At 41.5% G+C, this 20285-nt stretch overlaps 1 protein-coding gene across 1 annotated transcript in view; it reads left to right on the forward strand.

The window, feature by feature from the left end:
• The window catches only part of iars1 (isoleucyl-tRNA synthetase 1), a 132644-nt gene extending 114488 nt beyond the window's left edge, over positions 1-18156 (forward strand). Inside the window, exons 29-34 of the mRNA XM_061938371.2 lie at positions 4335-4511; positions 6500-6620; positions 6705-6830; positions 6926-7072; positions 12413-12565; positions 17557-18156. Of these exons, the coding sequence (XP_061794355.1) occupies positions 4335-4511; positions 6500-6620; positions 6705-6830; positions 6926-7072; positions 12413-12565; positions 17557-17639 (807 nt within the window). The 3' untranslated portion in view covers positions 17640-18156. The remainder of the gene's footprint in view (positions 1-4334; positions 4512-6499; positions 6621-6704; positions 6831-6925; positions 7073-12412; positions 12566-17556) is intronic.
• The last annotated feature ends 2129 nt before the right edge of the window (positions 18157-20285 follow it).

A 20285-nucleotide genomic window follows, 5' to 3' on the forward strand; every position in this document is an offset into this window, starting at 1 on the left:
TTTGTTCTTTATAATCCTACCATCTCATGTCTTCGTCCTGTGATGTTAATCTAGGGCTGGGTGATATATCCAGTTTGTAAGATATATTGATATATTTTCAAACAAGATATGAATTAAGAAAATATCGTAATATCGATATAAATTAAAAGTTAAAATTCCCAAAGCCTCTTATTTGTTTTGTTCCTTGTTCTCCCCCTCCATAGGATACTAAACCCCTTCTTCCTTCCAAGACGTGCTTGCACATATCAGAACATCCATGATTGGTTGGTTGTTTACTATGATGAGTCACGGTTGGCTAGGGACAGGCCAATCAGAGGCCAGATAGGGCGGGTCATCGAACCAGGAAGGGAATTTAAAAAGTGCCTGCCTTCAAATGTATTTTTCTATCTGAGTTTGATACATTTTGTATTATTTGCACAGCTGTTATTTATTTTACGTAGAAATAAAATGTTTCTATTTTATTTATGTTATGTATTTCTGTGCTACCTGAACAGTTTATTTTCTGTGCTGTTAATACCCGTCTTGACTAACTGGGTTAATAAAAGTGCCACTGACTGTTTACAGTACAGTTGTCATTCACTTCAATTTCACTGAATATCGCTCAAAAATGAATATCTTTAGATGTATACTTTCACCGAAAAATATCGAGATATACAGGTAAAAGCCAGTAAATTAGAATATTTTGAAAAACTTGATTTATTTCAGTAATTGCATTCAAAAGGTGTAACTTGTACATTATATTTATTCATTGCACACAGACTGGTGCATTCAAATGTTTATTTCATTTAATTTTGATGATTTGAAGTGGCAACAAATGAAAATCCAAAATTCCGTGTGTCACAAAATTAGAATATTGTTTAAGGGTTAAATTTTGAAGACACCTGGTGCCACAAACTAATCAGCTGATTAACTCAAAACACCTGCAAAGGGCTTTAAATGGTCTCTCAGTCCAGTTCTGAAGCCTACACAAACATGGGGAAGACTTCAGATTTGACAGCTGTCCAAAAAGCAACCATCGACACATTGCACAAGGAGGGAAAGACACAAAAGGTTATTGCTGAAGAGGCTGGCTGTTCTCAGAGCTCTGTGTCCAAACACATTAATGGAGAGGCAAAGGGAAGGAAAAACTGTGGTCAGAAAAAGTGTACAAGCGATAGGGATCACCGCGCCCTGGTCAAGAGAGGGATTAAAAAAGCAAAGGCGGACCACAGGAGGTGCATAGAGTCCCATTTGTCCAGCAAAAACTCACGGGAGGTGTGGCGGGGCATTCATGACATCATGAACTTCAGAGGCTGCAATATGACAACTGCGGATCAGAGTGCGACACTGGCAGAGGAGCTTAACTGTTTCTTTGCCCGTTTCGAAACCCCCCAGCGACACTCATCTGCTCCAGCCCTACCCCCGCCCCCACCGGGCACCGGCGCCACTCCACTCACTGTACAGGAGCACAGTGTCAGACGAGTGCTCCTGGCTGTGAACCCCAGGAAGGCTACCGGACCAGACGGAGTACCTGGAAAGGTGCTCAGGACGTGCGCCCACCAGCTCGCTCCCCCCCTCACCAGGATCTTCAACCTCTCCCTGGCTCAGGCAGTCATCCCATCCTGCCTGAAGTCATCTACAATAATCCCGGTGCCGAAGAAGTCTCCCATCACCAGCCTGAATGATTACCGACCAGTGGCCCTCACTCCGGTAATCATGAAGTGCTTCGAGCGACTTGTTCTCCAGCACATCAAGGACCATATCCCTCCAGACTTCGACCCCCACCAGTTCGCATACCGGGCGAACAGGTCCACAGAGGACGCCATCGCTGTTGCTCTCCACTCTGCTCTGAACCACCTGGAGCAGCAGCAGAGCTACGTCCGGATGCTCTCTGTGGACTATAGCTCTGCCTTCAATACAATAATCCCGGACAGACTCTGCAATAAACTGGACACTCTTGGCCTCCCCCCTCTCACAAACGCCTGGATAAGGGACTTCCTAACGGACCGACCCCAGAATGTGAGACTTGGCCCGCACCTCTCATCCTCCCGCACGCTGAGCATCGGCTCCCCACAGGGCTGTGTGCTGAGCCCCCTCCTCTACTGCCTTTACACCCATGACTGCAGTCCGGCCCACAGTGACAACCTTACCGTCAAGTTCGCCGACGATACCACAGTGGTCGGGCTCATCTCCAGGGGTGACGAGGGGAGGTCCTGAAGCTGACGGCCTGGTCTTCGGAGAACAACCTCGCTCTCAACACCAGCAAGACCAGAGAGATCATCGTCGACTTCAGGAGGAGCAGCACCGACCCTGCCCCCCTCTACATCAACGGCGAGCGTGTAGAGAGGGTCCACACCTTCAGGTACCTTGGAGTCCACATCTCTAATGACTTCTCCTGGACAGTCAACACCACATCAATCATCAAGAAGGCTCAGCAGCGGCTACACTTCCTTAGAGTCCTCGGGAAGTACAACCTGAAGCCTGACCTGCTGCTGACCTTCTACCGCTCTGACCTACTGTATTACGGTATGGTACGGCAGCTGCACTGCAGCAGACAGGGAGAGGCTGCAAAGAGTGGTCAAGACGGCTCAGAAGATCATCGGCCGCCCTCTCCCCTCTCTGACGGACATCTACACCTCCCGCTGCCTCAACAGAGCCAGTGCCATCATCAAGGACAGCACCCACCCTGGCTCTGACCTGTTCCACCTGCTGCCCTCTGGGAAGCGCTACAGGTGCATTAAAACCAAAACAAACAGGCTAAAGAACAGCTTCTTCCCCAGGGCCATAACCATCCTGAACGGACTGCCCCATTGTCCCTCATAACTGCCTTCTCTTCGGTGCAATAACCCATTCCACCAACCACCCTGTTTTTGTTTTTTGTTTTTTTCATGTATATATTCATTTCACACCATATTCATTGCACTTCTACATTTTTTATATTTTTATATATTTGCACATTGTTTTTCTAGCATGCACACATCGCACTGTATGGAATGGCCTCAATCTCGTTACCTTGCGTAATGACAATAAAGCTGATTCTGATTCTGATTCTGATTGTGAAAAAAAACCCATTCAAAAATGTGGGGGAGATTCAGAAGGAGTGGACAGCTGCTGGAGTCAGTGCTTCAAGATCCACCACCAAGAGACGCTTGAAAGACATGGGTTTCAACTGCCGCATACCTCGTGTCAAGCCACTGTTGACCAAGAAACAGCGCGCAAAGCGTCTCACCTGGGCTAAGGAAAAAAAGAGCTGGACTGCTGCTGAGTGGTCCAAAGTCATGTTTTCTGACAAAAGCAAATTTTGCATTTCCTTTGGAAATCGAGGTCCCAGAGTCTGGAGGAAGACAGGAGAGGCACAGGATCCACGTTGCCTGAAGTCTAGTGTAAAGTTTCCACCATCAGTGATGGTTTGGGGTGCCATGTCATCTGCTGGTGTCGGTCCACTCTGTTTCCTGAGATCCAGGGTCAACGCAGCCGTCTACCAGCAAGTTTTAGAGCACTTCATGCTTCCTGCTGCTGACCTGCTCTATGGAGATGGAGATTTCAAGTTCCAACAGGACTTGGCGCCTGCACACAGCGCAAAATCTACCCGTGCCTGGTTTACGGACCATGGTATTTCTGTTCTAAATTGACCCGCCAACTCCCCTGACCTTAGCCCCATAGAAAATCTGTGGGGTATTGTGAAAATGAAGATGCAGAATGCCAGACCCAAAAACGCAGAAGAGTTGAAGGCCACTATCAGAGCAACCTGGGCTCTCATAACACCTGAGCAGTGCCAGAAACTCATCGACTCCATGCCACGCCGCATTAATGCAGTAATTGAGGCAAAAGGAGCTCCAACCAAGTATTGAGTATTGTACATGCTCATATTTTTCATTTTCGTACTTTTCAGTTGGCCAACATTTCTAAAAATCCCTTTTTTGTATTAGCCTTAAGTAATATTCTAATTTTGTGACACACGGAATTTTGGATTTTCATTTGTTGCCACTTCAAATCATCAAAATTAAATGAAATAAACATTTGAATGCATCAGTCTGTGTGCAATGAATAAATATAATGTACAAGTTACACCTTTTGAATGCAATTACTGAAATAAATCAAGTTTTTCAAAATATTCTAATTTACTGGCTTTTACCTGTATATCGAATATCGAGTTTAAGTACAAATATATCGAGATATACTTTTTTGTCCATATCACCCACCCCTATGTTAATCTCATCATCCTTACCTTCCTTCTTGCAGGTAACCGCTTCCTCCGGATGTATCACAGTAGAAAACCTTTTGCATCATTTTCTAATAAAAAAAATAAAAAATAAAAAAACACTGATTAAACGTATGCCCTGTTTTTCACCTAGGGCCAGTTGGTGCCATCCGACCAGATAACGGTGTACTACCGCTGTCAGCCAGAGGGGGAGTACTTGGACTCTGTAATCAAGGCCCACACGGACTTTATTCTGGCAACGACGAAAGCTCCCCTCATGACCTTTCCAGTACCTAAGTCTGCTAGCGTCATTATCGAGGAGAAGATGCCGGTATGAGTGCTAATGCACACAATGTTACACCTCCAAAGGTGTTTAAACGATTGGCATGTGGGGTTTTTTCGGCTGTTTTATGGCGCCACCACAGAATGATACCAAATATGGACAGGAGGGTACGTGTAATGCTAACCATGTCTGGGAATACTCTTTCATTCAGTGTCTATGTATGCTTAGGGCAGTGGTCGGTAACCCAAAATGTTGAAAAGCCATATTGGACCAAAAATACAAACACAAATTCTGTCTGGAGCCGCAAAAAATTAAAGGCCTTAAATAAGTTTTATTATGAAGGCAACATATGATGCAAGTGTCTATGTTAGCTATATTAGCCTACTATCAAAGGCTGACGCAAATCTTTGTAGACAGAAATGTTGTATTTTAATTAAACATTGTAAATCATTAGTAAAACGGAGGCTTCTCACAGGATGAGATAACTCCTGGAAATGACTGGTTTAGAATGGCCAAAGGTATAGATGTGTGTGTCCAAGTTTAAGGAAACGGCAGGCTGTCTTCTTCTAATGGATTTATTACAGTCTTTGCAAGCTGGGTAACGTTTGCTGTGGTCTGGAACAACATGGCACGCAAACAACTATGAGAAATGCAGCCAATATTACATACAGATAATGTGTCATGTGACATTCAAATATAAATTAAATACACAGAGGACATAAGTAAAGGAAATTAAATGAGCTCAAATATACCTACAAACGAGGCATAATGATGCCATATGTACATACAGCTAGCCTAAATAGCATGTTAGCATCAATTAGCTTGCTGTTATGCACTGACCAAATATGCCTGATTAGCACTCCAGCAAGTCAATAACATCAACAAAGCTCATCTTTGTGCATTCAAGCACAGAATAAAACATTTGGTGGACAATATTAGACAAAGGAGTGGCATATAACACGTCTTTCTGTGACTGCGGCGGAGAAAGTTTTAATGAAGTAATAAAGTACTTGCATATGTTAACATAAAAACAATATATAAAATGTTTCAGTAAAAACAACTTAAAAACAAGCACAATGCCCAATAGAAACAGTTTCTCGATCCTTTAAAATGGCCTGAAATTCCACCTGAGTGATCAGCTCAGATCCTTTTGTAAGTTATTCCATGACCATGGAACAGCATATCTGAAAGTTTTTCTTCCAAGGTTTGAAATAAATAAGGGGGAACCAGACCAAGAAGTAATTCACATATAAAACACAACCATCGAGAACATCTGCATACTGATAAAGATGGACAATTTGCCTTTGCATATAAAAAAAACACAATTTTGATGAATTCAATCTCCTGACAATGTAATGCTAACTGTAAATCAGGCACTGTACATACAATGGAACCAACTACAATAACCTATTTATTTATTTATATATGCACCTTATTGCTTTTTTATCCTGCACTACCATGAGCTAATGAAATGAAATTTCGTTCTTATCTGTACTGTAAAGTTCAAATTTGAATGACAATAAAAAGGAAGTCGAGTCGAGTCGACAATTTGACGTTCAATCAGCAAAACATGCCTTAAAAGTCAAACAACCATTTTTTTCCAAATGCACCGTAGTCAAAGTTAACATACGGGAACCAAATTTAGCCCGCCACATTGTATTTATGGCCCACAAAAGCCTAAAAATAATGTCACCATACGATCATACTGTAGTTTTATACATTAACATGTAGACCGACATCCCTAATATACACTGGTTGAATACAACTTTTTTTTAAATGAAATTTTAGGACTACTACGCTACTGTATTTTAATGTTGGTCATGATGGTGTTTTCTGAAGTGGTACTTGTTAAAAAAAAAAAAGTCTGAGAACCACTGCCTTATGGGATAAATTGCTTTGAAGTCAATACAACTGTGTCAATGTGTTCGACATTGCAGGTTCTACTGTGTTAGCAAAAATACACAATTGTTAGTGTGTATTGAATGACGTATGTTTCCCCTTTTTTTCTCTCTCTTTTTCGACCATGTTTGGTGCAGCTGAAGGGCTCACACTTGGAGCTAACGATTGTAAAGGGATCTTCGGGGCCTCAGGCTCCTTTAAACGGACCGGCATGTGCTTACGTCAACCTCAGAGTGACCGTTAAGGGCAAAGAACAAGGTTGAAGATAAAAAGACGGAAATGCACACTGCTTGTTGATTCTGATTTTAATTAGTTTCCCATATATCCTGCTTTCCTGTTCAGAGGGTGTGGTGCTGCTGGAGAACCCCAAAGGTGATAACGGTCTGGGGTTGGACAAGCTGAAGAGTGTGTGCGGCAACATTTTTGGAACCAACAACACCATACTTAAAGTCTTTAACGACGGCAAAGGTGAACACTTTTTTGTCTCAGATGCTACACTATTCCAACACAAACCGCGTTCAAATGAACAACAATGATAATGTGTTGTCAACATCTTTCCACAGAGTTGACCAAAACAACAAATCTGCAGACTCTGAGCGGCAAAACCTTGTTGATGACGACATACTCCGCCTCCCCCGGTCCTGACCCCAACAGCAGCGCCCCCTTGTGTCCTTACGTTAACCTGGTGCTCTGCAACGCACAGCCAGCTGGTAAGAGAACAAATTCAAAAAGAGTCACAATTCCCACAAATATAAACCACTTTAGTGCAACCTCTTAAATCGTACAATTCGGAATTTAAGCTGTCATGCATAATGTCACACAAGACTTTTCTAAATTGTAGACTTTGGGAGCTTTCCATTTGTACTGTGAAGTCTGCACAAAGTCGAGGAGTTCTAGGATATAGAAGCTTCTGTAATATCCATTATTAGCACTTTTGACTATTTTTTGTCGCACTAAAACATCTGTAAACGTTATATTGTAGGACATTTATGTATACAAAACCCAAAACCAGTGAAGTTGGCACGTTGTGTAAATAAAAACAGAATACAATGATTTGCAAATTATTTTCAACTTATATTCAATTGAAAATACACTGCAAAGACAAGATATTTAATGTTCGAACTGGTAAACTGTTATGTTTTGCAAATATTAGCTCATTTGGAATTTGAAGCCTGCAACATGTTTCAAAAAAGCTGGCACAAGTGGCAAAAAAGACTGAGAAAGTTGAGGAATGCTCATCAAACACTTATTTGGAACATCCCACAGTTGAACAGGCTATTTGGGAACAGGTGGGTGCCATGATTTGGTATAAAAGCAGCTTTCATGGCATGCTGAGTCATTCACAAACAAGGATGGGGCGAGGGTCACCACTTTGAACAAATGCGTGTGCAAATTGTCGAGCAGTTTAAGAACAACATTTCTCAACGAGCTATTGCAAGGAATTTAGGGATTTCACCATCTGCAGTCCGTAATATCATCAAAAGGTCCAGAGAATCTGGAGAAATCACTGCACTTAATCACTGCACATTGAATGCCTGTGACATTCGATCCCTCAGGCGGTACTGCATCAAAAAGCGACATCAGTGTGTAAAGGATATCACCACATGGGCTCAGGAACACTTCAGAAAACCACTGTCAGTAACTATAGTTGGTTGCTACATCTGTAAGTGCAAGTTAAAACTTTACTATGCGAAGCGAAAGCCATTTATCAACAACACCCAGAAACGTCGCTGGCTTTGCTGGGCCTGAGCTCATCTAAAATGGATTCGTCAGTGATCTGACGAGTACACATTAAAGATTGTGTGGCGCATTATGAAGCGTAAAATACGACAACGGAGAGCCCGGACTGTTGAACAACTTAAGCTGTAAATCAAGCAAGAATGGGAAAGAATTCCACCTGAAGTTTCAAAAATTGCTCTCCTCAGTTCCTAAATGTTTACTGAGTGTTGTTAAAAGGAAAGGCCATGTAACACAGTGGTAAAAATGCCCCTATGACAACTTTTTTGTAATGTGTCTAAGTTAATGATTATTTGCTAAAAGAAATTAAGTTTCTCAGTTGGAACATTAAATATCTTGTCTTTGCAGTCTATTCAATTGAATATAGGTTGAAAAGGATTTGCAAATCATTGTATTCTGTTTTTATTTACCATTAAGCAACGTGCCAACTTCACTGGTTTTGGGTTTTGTAGTAATGTTTACTGTATCGTGAATCAAATTTTTTCATGTCTTTCATACGTTTTATATTGCTAGCAATAGCCTCGTTGGGTTACCTCTTCATCCACCGTATCTGAGGGTTGCAGAAAGAATGCATATTTTTCCATAAGTTGTTTATATTTAGATGAGGCAAGCGCATAAGTAGCCATCTTGATTTCCGACTTCATAACTGGAACGCTCTAAACTTGGCCATGACATCTTTCCCAGCTCTGACTTCCAATTTACAAGGTTAATGGAACGCACCGTTTTTCTTTAGCACAAGGTGTCCTAACTTTGGGGTTTGGGTGTCAAGAAAAAACACTCAACATCAAAGCTCTGTGTTTTTCTTTTATAGTATGGCCTTTAATGTGTGTACAAGTAAAGTGTAATCTAATGTGATTTCATTTATTTTTTATTTAAAATCTTTTATAGCCCCCACAAACAAGCCCCATCCATCCATCCATTTTTTCTACTCCAAGACCCCTGCGGGGGGCTGGAGCCAGCTGCACTTGTTTTCTTTTGTACACAACTCCAACTTAACTACATCAGCAGATACAATATATACATATATGATATCAGTATTTAGTATTTAAAGAAAAAATATGGAATATGGAAATATGGAATTATAACCACTGCTAGAAAAGTTATTTTCACTGCAGCCCAATTTGCTATTTAATTAATTAATTTAATAATAAAAACAATTTTCATTGTCAGTAATTCTCCCCATATATCTTTTGATGTATGAGAAAACTCCTCAACCGTGGCGTTCATGCGGCCACCCCCCCCCCCCCCCCCCTTTTTTTCCTCCTTGCAGTGGTGGTCGGTCGCCTGCAGTACGTCTCCTTTACTTGCCTGTCAAAACTTAAAATTTTTGGCCAGGACATCCAGATTTTGTCGATTCCTGGCGTATTCCTGGTCCCTTTGTGTGTGTGTGTTTTTGCTACTGCATTGATCGAGTCGCACGACAAGCCTCCGTCTACAATACCTGCAGTGTGGGCTCATTAAAGGAACGCCGCAAGTTTCATGTTTTATGATTCAATCAAATAATGTGACAGAGATGGATGAACATAAGGACAACAGAAAATATATCCTCACCAAAAATCAAAACTTTGTGTCAATATCTTGACAAATAGGAGACTTATTATGTAGTTAAAGAACAGGCCAAAGCTCACACATTCCCATTTTTTCTGTAACTTCCAGGAAGAAATTATGTCCGCCAGCTTGAAAAATGTCTCTACTTTAAGCCACGTAAAGGTGCCCAGCATAGACTTAGACAAACTTTATTGATCCATAAGGGAAATTGTTCCACACAGTCGCTCAGTTACAAAGGATGGAAAGGATAATGCAGGTATAAAGTAGACTAAAAATGTACCATAGTAGCAATATAAAATGTAACATATGTAATATTTACATATTCTATATACAGTATAAAATATATACTGATATATCATTATATTGTAATCTATTTTTATATAATATATACAATATATAACAAATCCCAATTGCCATGTACAATATTACAGTATATGTAACAGCTGCAGCAAAAAAAAAAAAAAGGAAAAGTGCAGCATAAAATAGAGTAGATCCAGCAGAAAATATACATTATAAACAAAGAGAAGTAGCTAACATAGAAGGTGTCAGGTAATAGACAGATATCATCTATTGCTGTATGACGAGTGATTGTACAGCTGGAATGAAGGAGTTCTTGAATCGAACACAGTGGGAACGAAGCTGAAGGAGCCTGTTGGAGTATGAGCTCCACTGTCCCTCAATTGTCTGGTGGAGTGGGTGGGCAGGATTGTCCATGATGGCGAGCAATTTGTCCAGTGTCCTCCTGCCCCTCACTGACCCAAACGCCTCCAACTTCGTGCCAATAGTTTGGCCGGCTTTCCGGATCAGTTTGTCAAACCGGTTTAAGTCCCTTTTGCTTGTGCTGCTCCCCCAACAAACCACTGCAAAGTACAGGGCACTGGCCACAACAGACAAATTATCTCCAAAAGCTTGCTGCACACTTCAAAGGACCTAAGCTTCCTCAGAAAAAAAAGAGTCTGCTCATGCCCTTCTTGTATACAGCTTTGCTGTTTTCCTTCCAGTCCATTCTGCTGTTCAGGTAGACTACCAAATCAGAATCAGAAATACTTTATTACGGTAATCCCAGAGGGGAAGTTAAGATTTTCAGCACAATCCCATTCAAGATCAGACAAACATTACAGGGAGACAGAACAGGATCGCTGACGGGTCTGCCAACTTCAGGCGCTCCTTATAAAAAAGGTACGAAAGGTAAGAAACAGGTAAATGTTTGGGGGTGAGAAAAAAAAAATCAGTCTAAGCCTGGGCCCCTGGATAGAGGTCCAGACTGAGGCCAAAGAAAAAAAAAACCTCAAAGCCCTGGCACACATAAACATGTGTGTAAGAGGGAAACGTCAAAGAACACAAAAGACATTAAAAGAGTAGAGCTGATCATTTCTACATACAGCTACAAAAGTAAAACAAAACAAAAAAAACATTTACACTGTGATGGCCTCTGCAGTGTTCCATGCCATCCTCTGCTGGGGTGGGGGTAGCATGGCCAGAGACAGTAGCAGACCCAACAAAGCAACCAAGCGAGCCGACTCCACCCACTAACTCTCGGCCAGTGTCCAGTCTGCATGGATGAGCGAGGATATGTCCAAGGAGACCGAGGTGTCCGATACCTGCTCATTCAGCCAAGACACTGTGAAGCTTGTCCGTCCTGGCGCTGAGCCCTGTCTCTTCATCCGCATCTCCTCTAGTCTCTCCAAACGGACTCTGGTGTGGCAGAGACCCAGCAGCTGGTCCTCATGGCCAAAAGGCTCCCGGTTTTGCTGCCCCACTACTGCCACCTCCCGGCCCTGGATGTTGATGAGCTCTAAAGCATTGTTTTATAATTTTTTTCAGGGTTCCTTACAAGCAGTATTAAAACCATTAACCGTCATAAATTTTTATAAAATTTAGTAGATGGCGAATTATTGTGTAGAGTAACCTTATATTTTTCCAATTTTCCCAGGAGATTTCCAATATTTTAAATTGCAAATGTCGATGTTACTCTTAGACACACATAATAAAGGTGTTTGTGAAATCCCCTGATGTTTTTGGTGCTACATTAACCACAACATTAGCACTTCATAACATTATGTCGCTACTGGGCCGACGTTTCCTAAATAAATATGTTGAAAAAAACAACTTAAAGCTTTGTCCCGCTGTTTTTTACTGACATATTTTAATCATGTTTAGATAACTTTTACTGCAAATGAATATTTGCTCCAAATATCGATTATCGGCCTCTTTGACTGCCAATAATCAGAATCTGTATCGGCCTTTAAAAAAAACATATCGGTCAATCTAGTGAAGATTGCCACACTCTGGACAAAGCATGCATTGAAAAACATCCGAGCATACCTCAGTCATTTTCTCCAACATCAAATATTTGCATGTGTGATGCTTTTTCTTAGATTTTTTTTGCGACAATTGTTCTAAAAGACTCGATGATGGCTGTCTATAGAAGAACGTGCGAATTGGACAACACATCACTCTCATTCAAAGCAATCCAGCATTGTCCCAATACTTTTGTCAAAATCATCACTAGTCCCCAAAGTAAAGGTGTGTGTTCTGTCCCAAATATTTTAGGATGGTGCAGTTTGACCTGGGACCAGACAATTTCAAAAGGAGACAAATTGTTTACATTCTAACAGGTCAACCAGCACCCAATAGCATTGGACCTTAGGTCTTCTTCCATGCATTGCTTGGTGGTTGTTTTGCATCAAAGCGCCTCCTTCTGGTCGGCTAGATCAATGTCCTCATTTGTAGACTCATTAGTAAAGTTTGTCTGCCTCCTGCAGAGTGCCAAACAGGAGAAGTGGCTACCCTCCTGCTGGTCAACCCAGCTGGCCAAAACAAGCTGGATTATTCGGACATGCTGTTAGAGGTTGCCAAGGTTTTTGGCCTGCGCAGCAGACGACTCAGACTGTACCTGGACCAGGAGCTCAGTCGAGGTAAGATGCAAAGATGGTACTGTTTTGCTATCTAGTTTAGTCAATGGTTTGGAAGTTGTAAGAACTCTGGAGCGATTATTAGGTAAATTGTCATATCAGCGAATGTGATAGACTTGTCTATGATCAGGCGTGTGCAACGGTACGCGGCAGTCCAGGTTCAATACCTACTTCAGTTTTAAGGTCACGGTTTGTTTAAAGGGAACAAATTGCAAAACAAAAAACTGCTTACTTTTAATGATTTTTAAAATTAAGCATAAAAACTTACAAACTACGAAACCATAGGCCTGGGGCGATAATCCATTGAGCGATAAATTAAAATAAACGTGCTAATTTTGTTGTCCTCGATCAGTTTCGTGCGTGCTCGTCGTCCTCAAAACAAGATGAAAGAGGGTTCACTCTGTGCCACCGGTCTTAATACCTGGACAGGTTTGTTCCATAGTGGAACCAAGCAAAAGGAAACACAACAAACTTGGATGCCCTCCTAAAACATAACCACCCAACCCAGTTTTCCCCAATTTGGGAAAAAATCTTACCTTGAATTGTTCAATAATTATTGGAATGTAGTTTTGTTTGACAAGACCTGATAATTCATCTTGTTTATGATATGATCTATTCTTTTCCTCCACTATCTGAATTTTTTAGGTTTCCTTGTCTTTTCTGAACACATTCCCCTCATAGGGTGAACAAATATACTACAGTACTAAGACTACAGTGGCCATAAACAGTTAGCTTCTACAGCAGGGGTGCCCAAAGGATATCAAACAAGGTATCCACAGGATATCAAATTTGACTAAAGAGAGGGAGTAAATGTCGTAACAAAAGTGTCTGTATGTAAACCTTCCATCCATCCATCCATCTTCTTCCGCTTATCCGAGGTCGGGTCGCGGGGGCAGCAGCCTAAGCAGGGAAGCCCAGACTTCCCTCTCCCCAGCCACTTCGTCCAGCTCTTCCTGTGGGACCCCGAGGCGTTCCCAGGCCAGCCGGGAGACATAGTCTTCCCAACGTGTCCTGGGTCTTCCCCGCGGTCTCCTACCGGTCGGACGTGCCTTAAACACCTCCCTAGGGAGGCGTTCGGGTGGCATCCTGACCAGATGCCCGAACCACCTCATTTGGCTCCTCTCGATGTGGAGGAGCAGCGGCTTTACTTTGAGCTCCCCCCGGATGGCAGAGCTTCTCACCCTATCTCTAAGGGAGAGCCCCGCCACCCGGCGGAGGAAACCCATTTCGGCCGCTTGTACCCGTGACCTTGTCCTTTCGGTCATAACCCAAAGCTCATGACCATAGGTGAGGATGGGAACGTAGATCGACCGGTAAATTGAGAGCTTTGCCTTCCGGCTCAGCTCCTTCTTCACCACAACGGATCGATACAGCGTCCGCATTACTGAAGACGCCGCACCGATCCGCTTGTCGATCTCACGATCCACTCTTCCCTCACTCGTGAACAAGACTCCGAGGTACTTGAACTCCTCCACTTGGGGCAAGATCTCCTCCCCAACCCGGAGATGGCACTCCACCCTTTTCCGGGCGAGAACCATGGACTCGGACTTGGAGGTGCTGATTCTCATCCCAGTCGCTTCACACTCGGCTGCGAACCGATCCAGTGAGAGCTGAAGATCCTGGCCAGATGAAGCCATCAGGACCACATCATCTGCAAAAAGCAGAGACCTAATCCTGCAGCCACCAAACCGAATCCCCTCAACGCCTTGACTGCGCCTAGAAATTCTGTCCATAAAAGTTATGAACAGAATCGGTGACAAAGGGCAGCCTTGGCGGAGTCCAACCCTCACTGGAAACGTGTCCGACTTACTGCCGGCAATGCGGACCAAGCTCTGGCACTGAGCATACAGGGAGCGGACTGCCACAATCAGACAGTCCCATACCCCATACTCTCTGAGCACTCCCCACAGGACTTCCCGAGGGACACGGTCGAATGCCTTCTCCAAGTCCACAAAACACATGTAGACTGGTTGGGCAAACTCCCATGCACCCTCAAGGACCCTGCCGAGAGTATAGAGCTGGTCCACAGTTCCACGACCAGGACGAAAACCACACTGTTCCTCCTGAATCCGAGGATTCAGTATGTAAACCTGTCTAAGGATTATTAGCTTTGCAGCAGAGAGCTACACCTTCGGGGCGAAGCGGCACGTCTGGACTTTGTACGGAGAACAATTAGCCCGGTTCCCCACGTAGAACAATCTTACCAACATTATTAGGAAAATATTCTTGTGTGCATACAACTAGTTTTTAGAGAGAGAGATGTGGGAGGCCAAAATAGATGGCCAGCCATATTAAACACACAACGATAAATCAGGAAGCAGCAATCGCTTTCTAGTGACAACAACAATTTTAAGTAGAAAGAAATGATCTATTACACTCTAAAGACTATTTAAATGTAGGTCTTTTGTATCAAAATATGATATTTAACAAAAGTGGAGACATTCTATGTGAAAAATGTATGCTCAGCAGCAGCCGCGGGCACCCCCATGTAGTCAAATGGTACTATCTTATGCCTATAATATTTACAAGATGCTAAAATACATTTCCAAGACGCTAAAACGGCTAGATAAACACGGCAAGGATTGAATAATTCAGTGAGGTCCTTGGGTTGGCCCCGTTTGTGTCAGCTTTAGCTCTGGCATAGCGACAAACTTGACGTCTTTAACAAGGTTTCCGTTGGTGAATCGGCATAAGAATCATTAGTTTCCACAATTGAGCAGTGAGGGGAGCCTCCTGCCCGAACGAACTGACAGAGGCGGCTCGTCCCAGCTTCAGTCGACCGGAGATGTATGGTGGCACGACAAGCTCTGTGTTCGACGACTGGTGTCTTGGGAGGAAGGAAGGGGGTTCAATGTCAGCCAATTCGACTGCACGCTTGATAGTCGAATCAGATTCTGGCAAATTGAATGATTTTGTTCCCATACTGTACCCAAAATGAACCAAACAGTGACGTAAAACCGAAGTACGTAGCGAACAGTATTGTTAAAGTACAGCCTATTTACCAAGTGGTGTGGCGTGGCTCCGATAAAAGAGCGGCCGACCATTAACTTAAGGGTAAAAGTGTTGTAGCGTCCTTGCACGCTACACCGCTACAACAAAGATGATGGGGAGAAGACGCTGTCGAAAGTGAGCCACGTAAATAAGACCGCCCACAAAACGTCGCATCCTGAAGCGACTGTCAGAAAGCGGCATATATATATATATATATATATATATATTTTTTTTTTTTATTTTTTTTTTTGTAAATCAACATAAAAACACAAGATACACTTAGAATTAGTGCACCAACCCAAAAAACCTCCCTCTCCCATTCACACTCATTCACACAAAAGGGTTGTTTCTTTCTGTTATTAATATTTCTGGTTCCTACATTATACATCAATGTAGATCAATACAGTCTGCAGGGATACAGTCCGTAAGCACACATGATTGTATTTTTATATGGGACAAATTTTCAAGCGTTACAAAAAGGTTGGGGACCACTGATGTAGACCACAAGGAAGTGTTTTACATTTAGAAAAATATAATAATAATATGACTCATTTAATGCGCCCTTATACAGGTAAAAGCCAGTAAATTAGAATATTTTGAAAAACTTGATTTATTTCAGTAATTGCATTCAAAAGGTGTAACTTGTACATTATATTTATTCATTGCACACAGACTGATGCATTCAAATGTTTATTTAATTTAATTTTGATGATTTGAAGTGGCAACAAATGAAAATCCAAAATTCCGTGTGTCACAAAATTAGAATATTACTTAAGGCTAATACAAAAAAGGGATTTTTAGAAATGTTGGCCAACTGAAAAGTATGAAAATGAAAAATATGAGCATGTACAATACTCAATACTTGGTTGGAGCTCCTTTTGCATCAATTACTGCGTTAATGCGGCGTGGCATGGAGTCGATGAGTTTCTGGCACTGCTCAGGTGTTATGAGAGCCCAGGTTGCTCTGATAGTGGCCTTCAACTCTTCTGCGTTTTTGGGTCTGGCATTCTGCATCTTCCTTTTCACAATACCCCACAGATTTTCTATGGGGCTAAGGTCAGGGGAGTTGGCGGGCCAATTTAGAACAGAAATACCATGGTCCGTAAACCAGATTTTGCGCTGTGTGCAGGCGCCAAGTCCTGTTGGAACTTGAAATCTCCATCTCCATAGAGCAGGTCAGCAGCAGGAAGCATGAAGTGCTCTAAAACTTGCTGGTAGACGGCTGCGTTGACCCTGGATCTCAGGAAACAGAGTGGACCGACACCAGCAGATGACATGGCACCCCAAACCATCACTGATGGTGGAAACTTTACACTAGACTTCAGGCGACGTGGATCCTGTGCCTCTCCTGTCTTCCTCCAGACTCTGGGACCTCGATTTCCAAAGGAAATGCACAATTTGCATGGTTGGGTGACACCTGAGCAGTGCCAGAAACTCATCGACTCCATGCCACGCCGCATTAACGCAGTAATTGAGGCAAAAGGAGCTCCAACCAAGTATTGAGTATTGTACATGCTCATATTTTTCATTTTCATACTTTTCAGTTGGCCAACATTTCTAAAAATCCCTTTTTTGTATTAGCCTTAAGTAATATTCTAATTTTGTGACACACGGAATTTTGGATTTTCATTTGTTGCCACTTCAAATCATCAAAATTAAATGAAATAAACATTTGAATGCATCAGTCTGTGTGCAATGAATAAATATAATGTACAAGTTACACCTTTTGAATGCAATTACTGAAATAAATCAAGTTTTTCAAAATATTCTAATTTACTGGCTTTTACCTGTATATGAAAACTGATCAAAAATAGACCATTCATCAGCAGTGAGCCTTATAATCCGGTGCGCCCTATGGTCCGGAAAATACGGTACTGTTACAGCCCTAGTTGGTATGATCACCTTCTTTTATGGATCCTTTTTATCGTAACACTTTTCTGCTGACTCACACTCACACAGTGAAGACTATTAACCAAGCCACTTGTCATCTTGTTTTCTTTCAGAGGTGCCGGCAGATTCGCCAGTAAAATCTCTGGACACCAAAACTCTCTTTGTGCGAGTTCTTCCCACTACGGCGGAATCCTAGAACCCCCCCCCATGAGTTCCTCATGCACATTCTTAATGGCTACCACGCAGGTTTTAAATCCACTTGACATTTTGAAGACTCTCAAAAGGGTTAATTGTCTTCTTGTTCATGTACGTTCACATTTTCTTCAAGTCAGACATTATTTTCCATGAAATGGTAAAAAAATATATCCATTGTACCAAAAATATTGTCTGACTTGAAAAAATTGAAAAGTATTTTGAAGACTCCATCTGGCCCCCAAAAGCACACAGTTAATGTATTTTTAATCCAGTTCAATGCTGAAACTAAACAAAGTGGAGGTATTGAAGTTATTACAGCTGCGGCAATCAATCAGGGCAAACCAATTTGTCACACACAAACACTATGTTAATATTTAACAGATAATCCTTTCATTACTTTCTAAATCCTCATTTGAAAGTTGAAATGAAATTTTTGGGTGGCTGAGCTTAGGGGACGAACCTATATGGAATATGCTGCCTTCACTGACAATTGGAATAAATCAATGGTGATGAAAGAAGACGTTTTTTTCTTTTTTTTATACTCTTACACCTTTTCTTTTAGGCTTGTTCAAGCAGAGCGTGGCTGGTCCTGCAGCTTAACCTCATTTTCTCTTTCAGTTAATCTGCTGGACTCGAGACACTTTTGTCCCATTTTGTGACTGTCTTTCCTTGCAAGGTCGGCCATTAAAGGCAACAAAAGGGGATTAAAGTGGCGTTAATGAGGTAACGTAAAAGAAAACATCCCACTCACGGCTACAACAACAACCACCTACGTGCTACACAACATTAAGTCTTAGCGCAGCTATTAAAAGCACTTTAATGCCGGGCAAAATAGAACATTGTAATCTCTTGCATCAGATATGTCAAACTGTGCATTAAATAATTCGATATTGTGGGTGATTTGTTTCCACCACTATATACCTGTGTATATATATATATATATATATATATATCAATGTTGTATTGTCTTATCACTGCAAGGTTTTTGGAATATTGTATTTTATACTGTAATTGCTACACTATTGCACACAAGTGAGCACCCCCTCACATTTCAGCAAGACCTTTTATTATATATTTTCAAAGGAAAATACCTTTTGATGGAAGTAATAATAAGAGTAGTCAATGCGCAGCTTGTAAAGCAGTATAGGTGTATTGTCCACTGAAAATAAGCAAACACATAGCAATGATCTTGTAAGTGGCTAGCAACACATGTGAGTACACTTTACAGTCAAAGTATCAATATTTAATCTTGGAGGTGCCACTTCTCCTCAGTTCTATCAGCACTCATGCATAGGGATGGTTATCTTTTACATTTTAACTCTTTCCTTACCACATTTTTGGTACGCGAGCGCCCCCTACAGGGCCACCGAAAATGTTTTGTTTTTCCAGCTGTGGTTTGCTTTGGCTGCAGTGGTACTCAGTTGTAATACACCTTTCCACCACTTGTGGCAGTAATGACAATATAAAAAAAAAACAAGAAGTCTGGAGCTAAAGCGCAAAAATTATGACTGAAGTAGTTAACTATTTTCATTTGCACTTACATTTCTTTGACAGTTAATTTAAGAAACATAATTAATTTGGTTAGAATTTATATATTTTAGGACTGCGTAATGGTATATAAATAAAATATTTTGGACGAGGGCCAAAAGCCGAGTGCATGTGTGTATATGTATATATGTATATATAAATATATATATATATATATATATGTATGTATGTGTGTATATATGTAACCCTTGCTCCTGATGGGCGCTGGTTAGCGCCTTGCATGGCAGCTCCCTCCATCAGTGTGTGAATGTGTGTGTGAATGGGTAAATGTGGAAGTAGTGTCAAAGCGCTTTGAGTACCTTGAAGGTAGAAAAGCGCTATACAAGTACAACCAATTTATTTTTATTTATTTATGTATATATATATATATATGAATGTATATATATGTATGTATATATATATATATATATATATATATATATGTGTGTGTATATATATATATATGTATGTATATATATATGTGTATATATATGTGTATATATATATATGTGTGTGTATATATGTATATATATATTGCGTATTTATACGTTACCGGTATATATATTACGTATATATATATGTTATATATATATATATGTTATAAAAAATATATATATATGTTATATATATATATATTTAACTTTAAATATATATATATATATATATATATATATATATATATATATATATATATATATATATAACATGCATATATATTTTTTATTATATATATATGGCAGAGGGGTTAGTGCATCTGCCTCACAATACGAAGGTCCTGAGTAGTCTTGGGTTCAATCCCGGGCTTGGGATCTTTCTGTGTGGAGTTTGCATGTTCTCCCCGTGACTGCGTGGGTTCCCTCCGGGTACTCCGGCTTCCTCCCACCTCCAAAGACATGCACCTGGGGATAAGTTGATTGGCAACACTAAATTGGCCCTAGTGTGTGGATGTGAGTGTGAATGTTGTCTGTCTATCTGTGTTGGCCCTGCAATGAGGTGTCTGTGTTGGCCCTGCAATGAGGTGGCGACTTGTCCAGGGTGTACCCCGCCTTCCGCCCGATTGTAGCTGAGATAGGCTCCAGCGCCCCCCGCGACCCCAAAGGGAATAAGCGGTAGAAAATGG

Source organism: Nerophis lumbriciformis, linkage group LG03 (assembly GCF_033978685.3).
Source record: "Nerophis lumbriciformis linkage group LG03, RoL_Nlum_v2.1, whole genome shotgun sequence".
NCBI lineage: Eukaryota > Metazoa > Chordata > Actinopteri > Syngnathiformes > Syngnathidae > Nerophis > Nerophis lumbriciformis.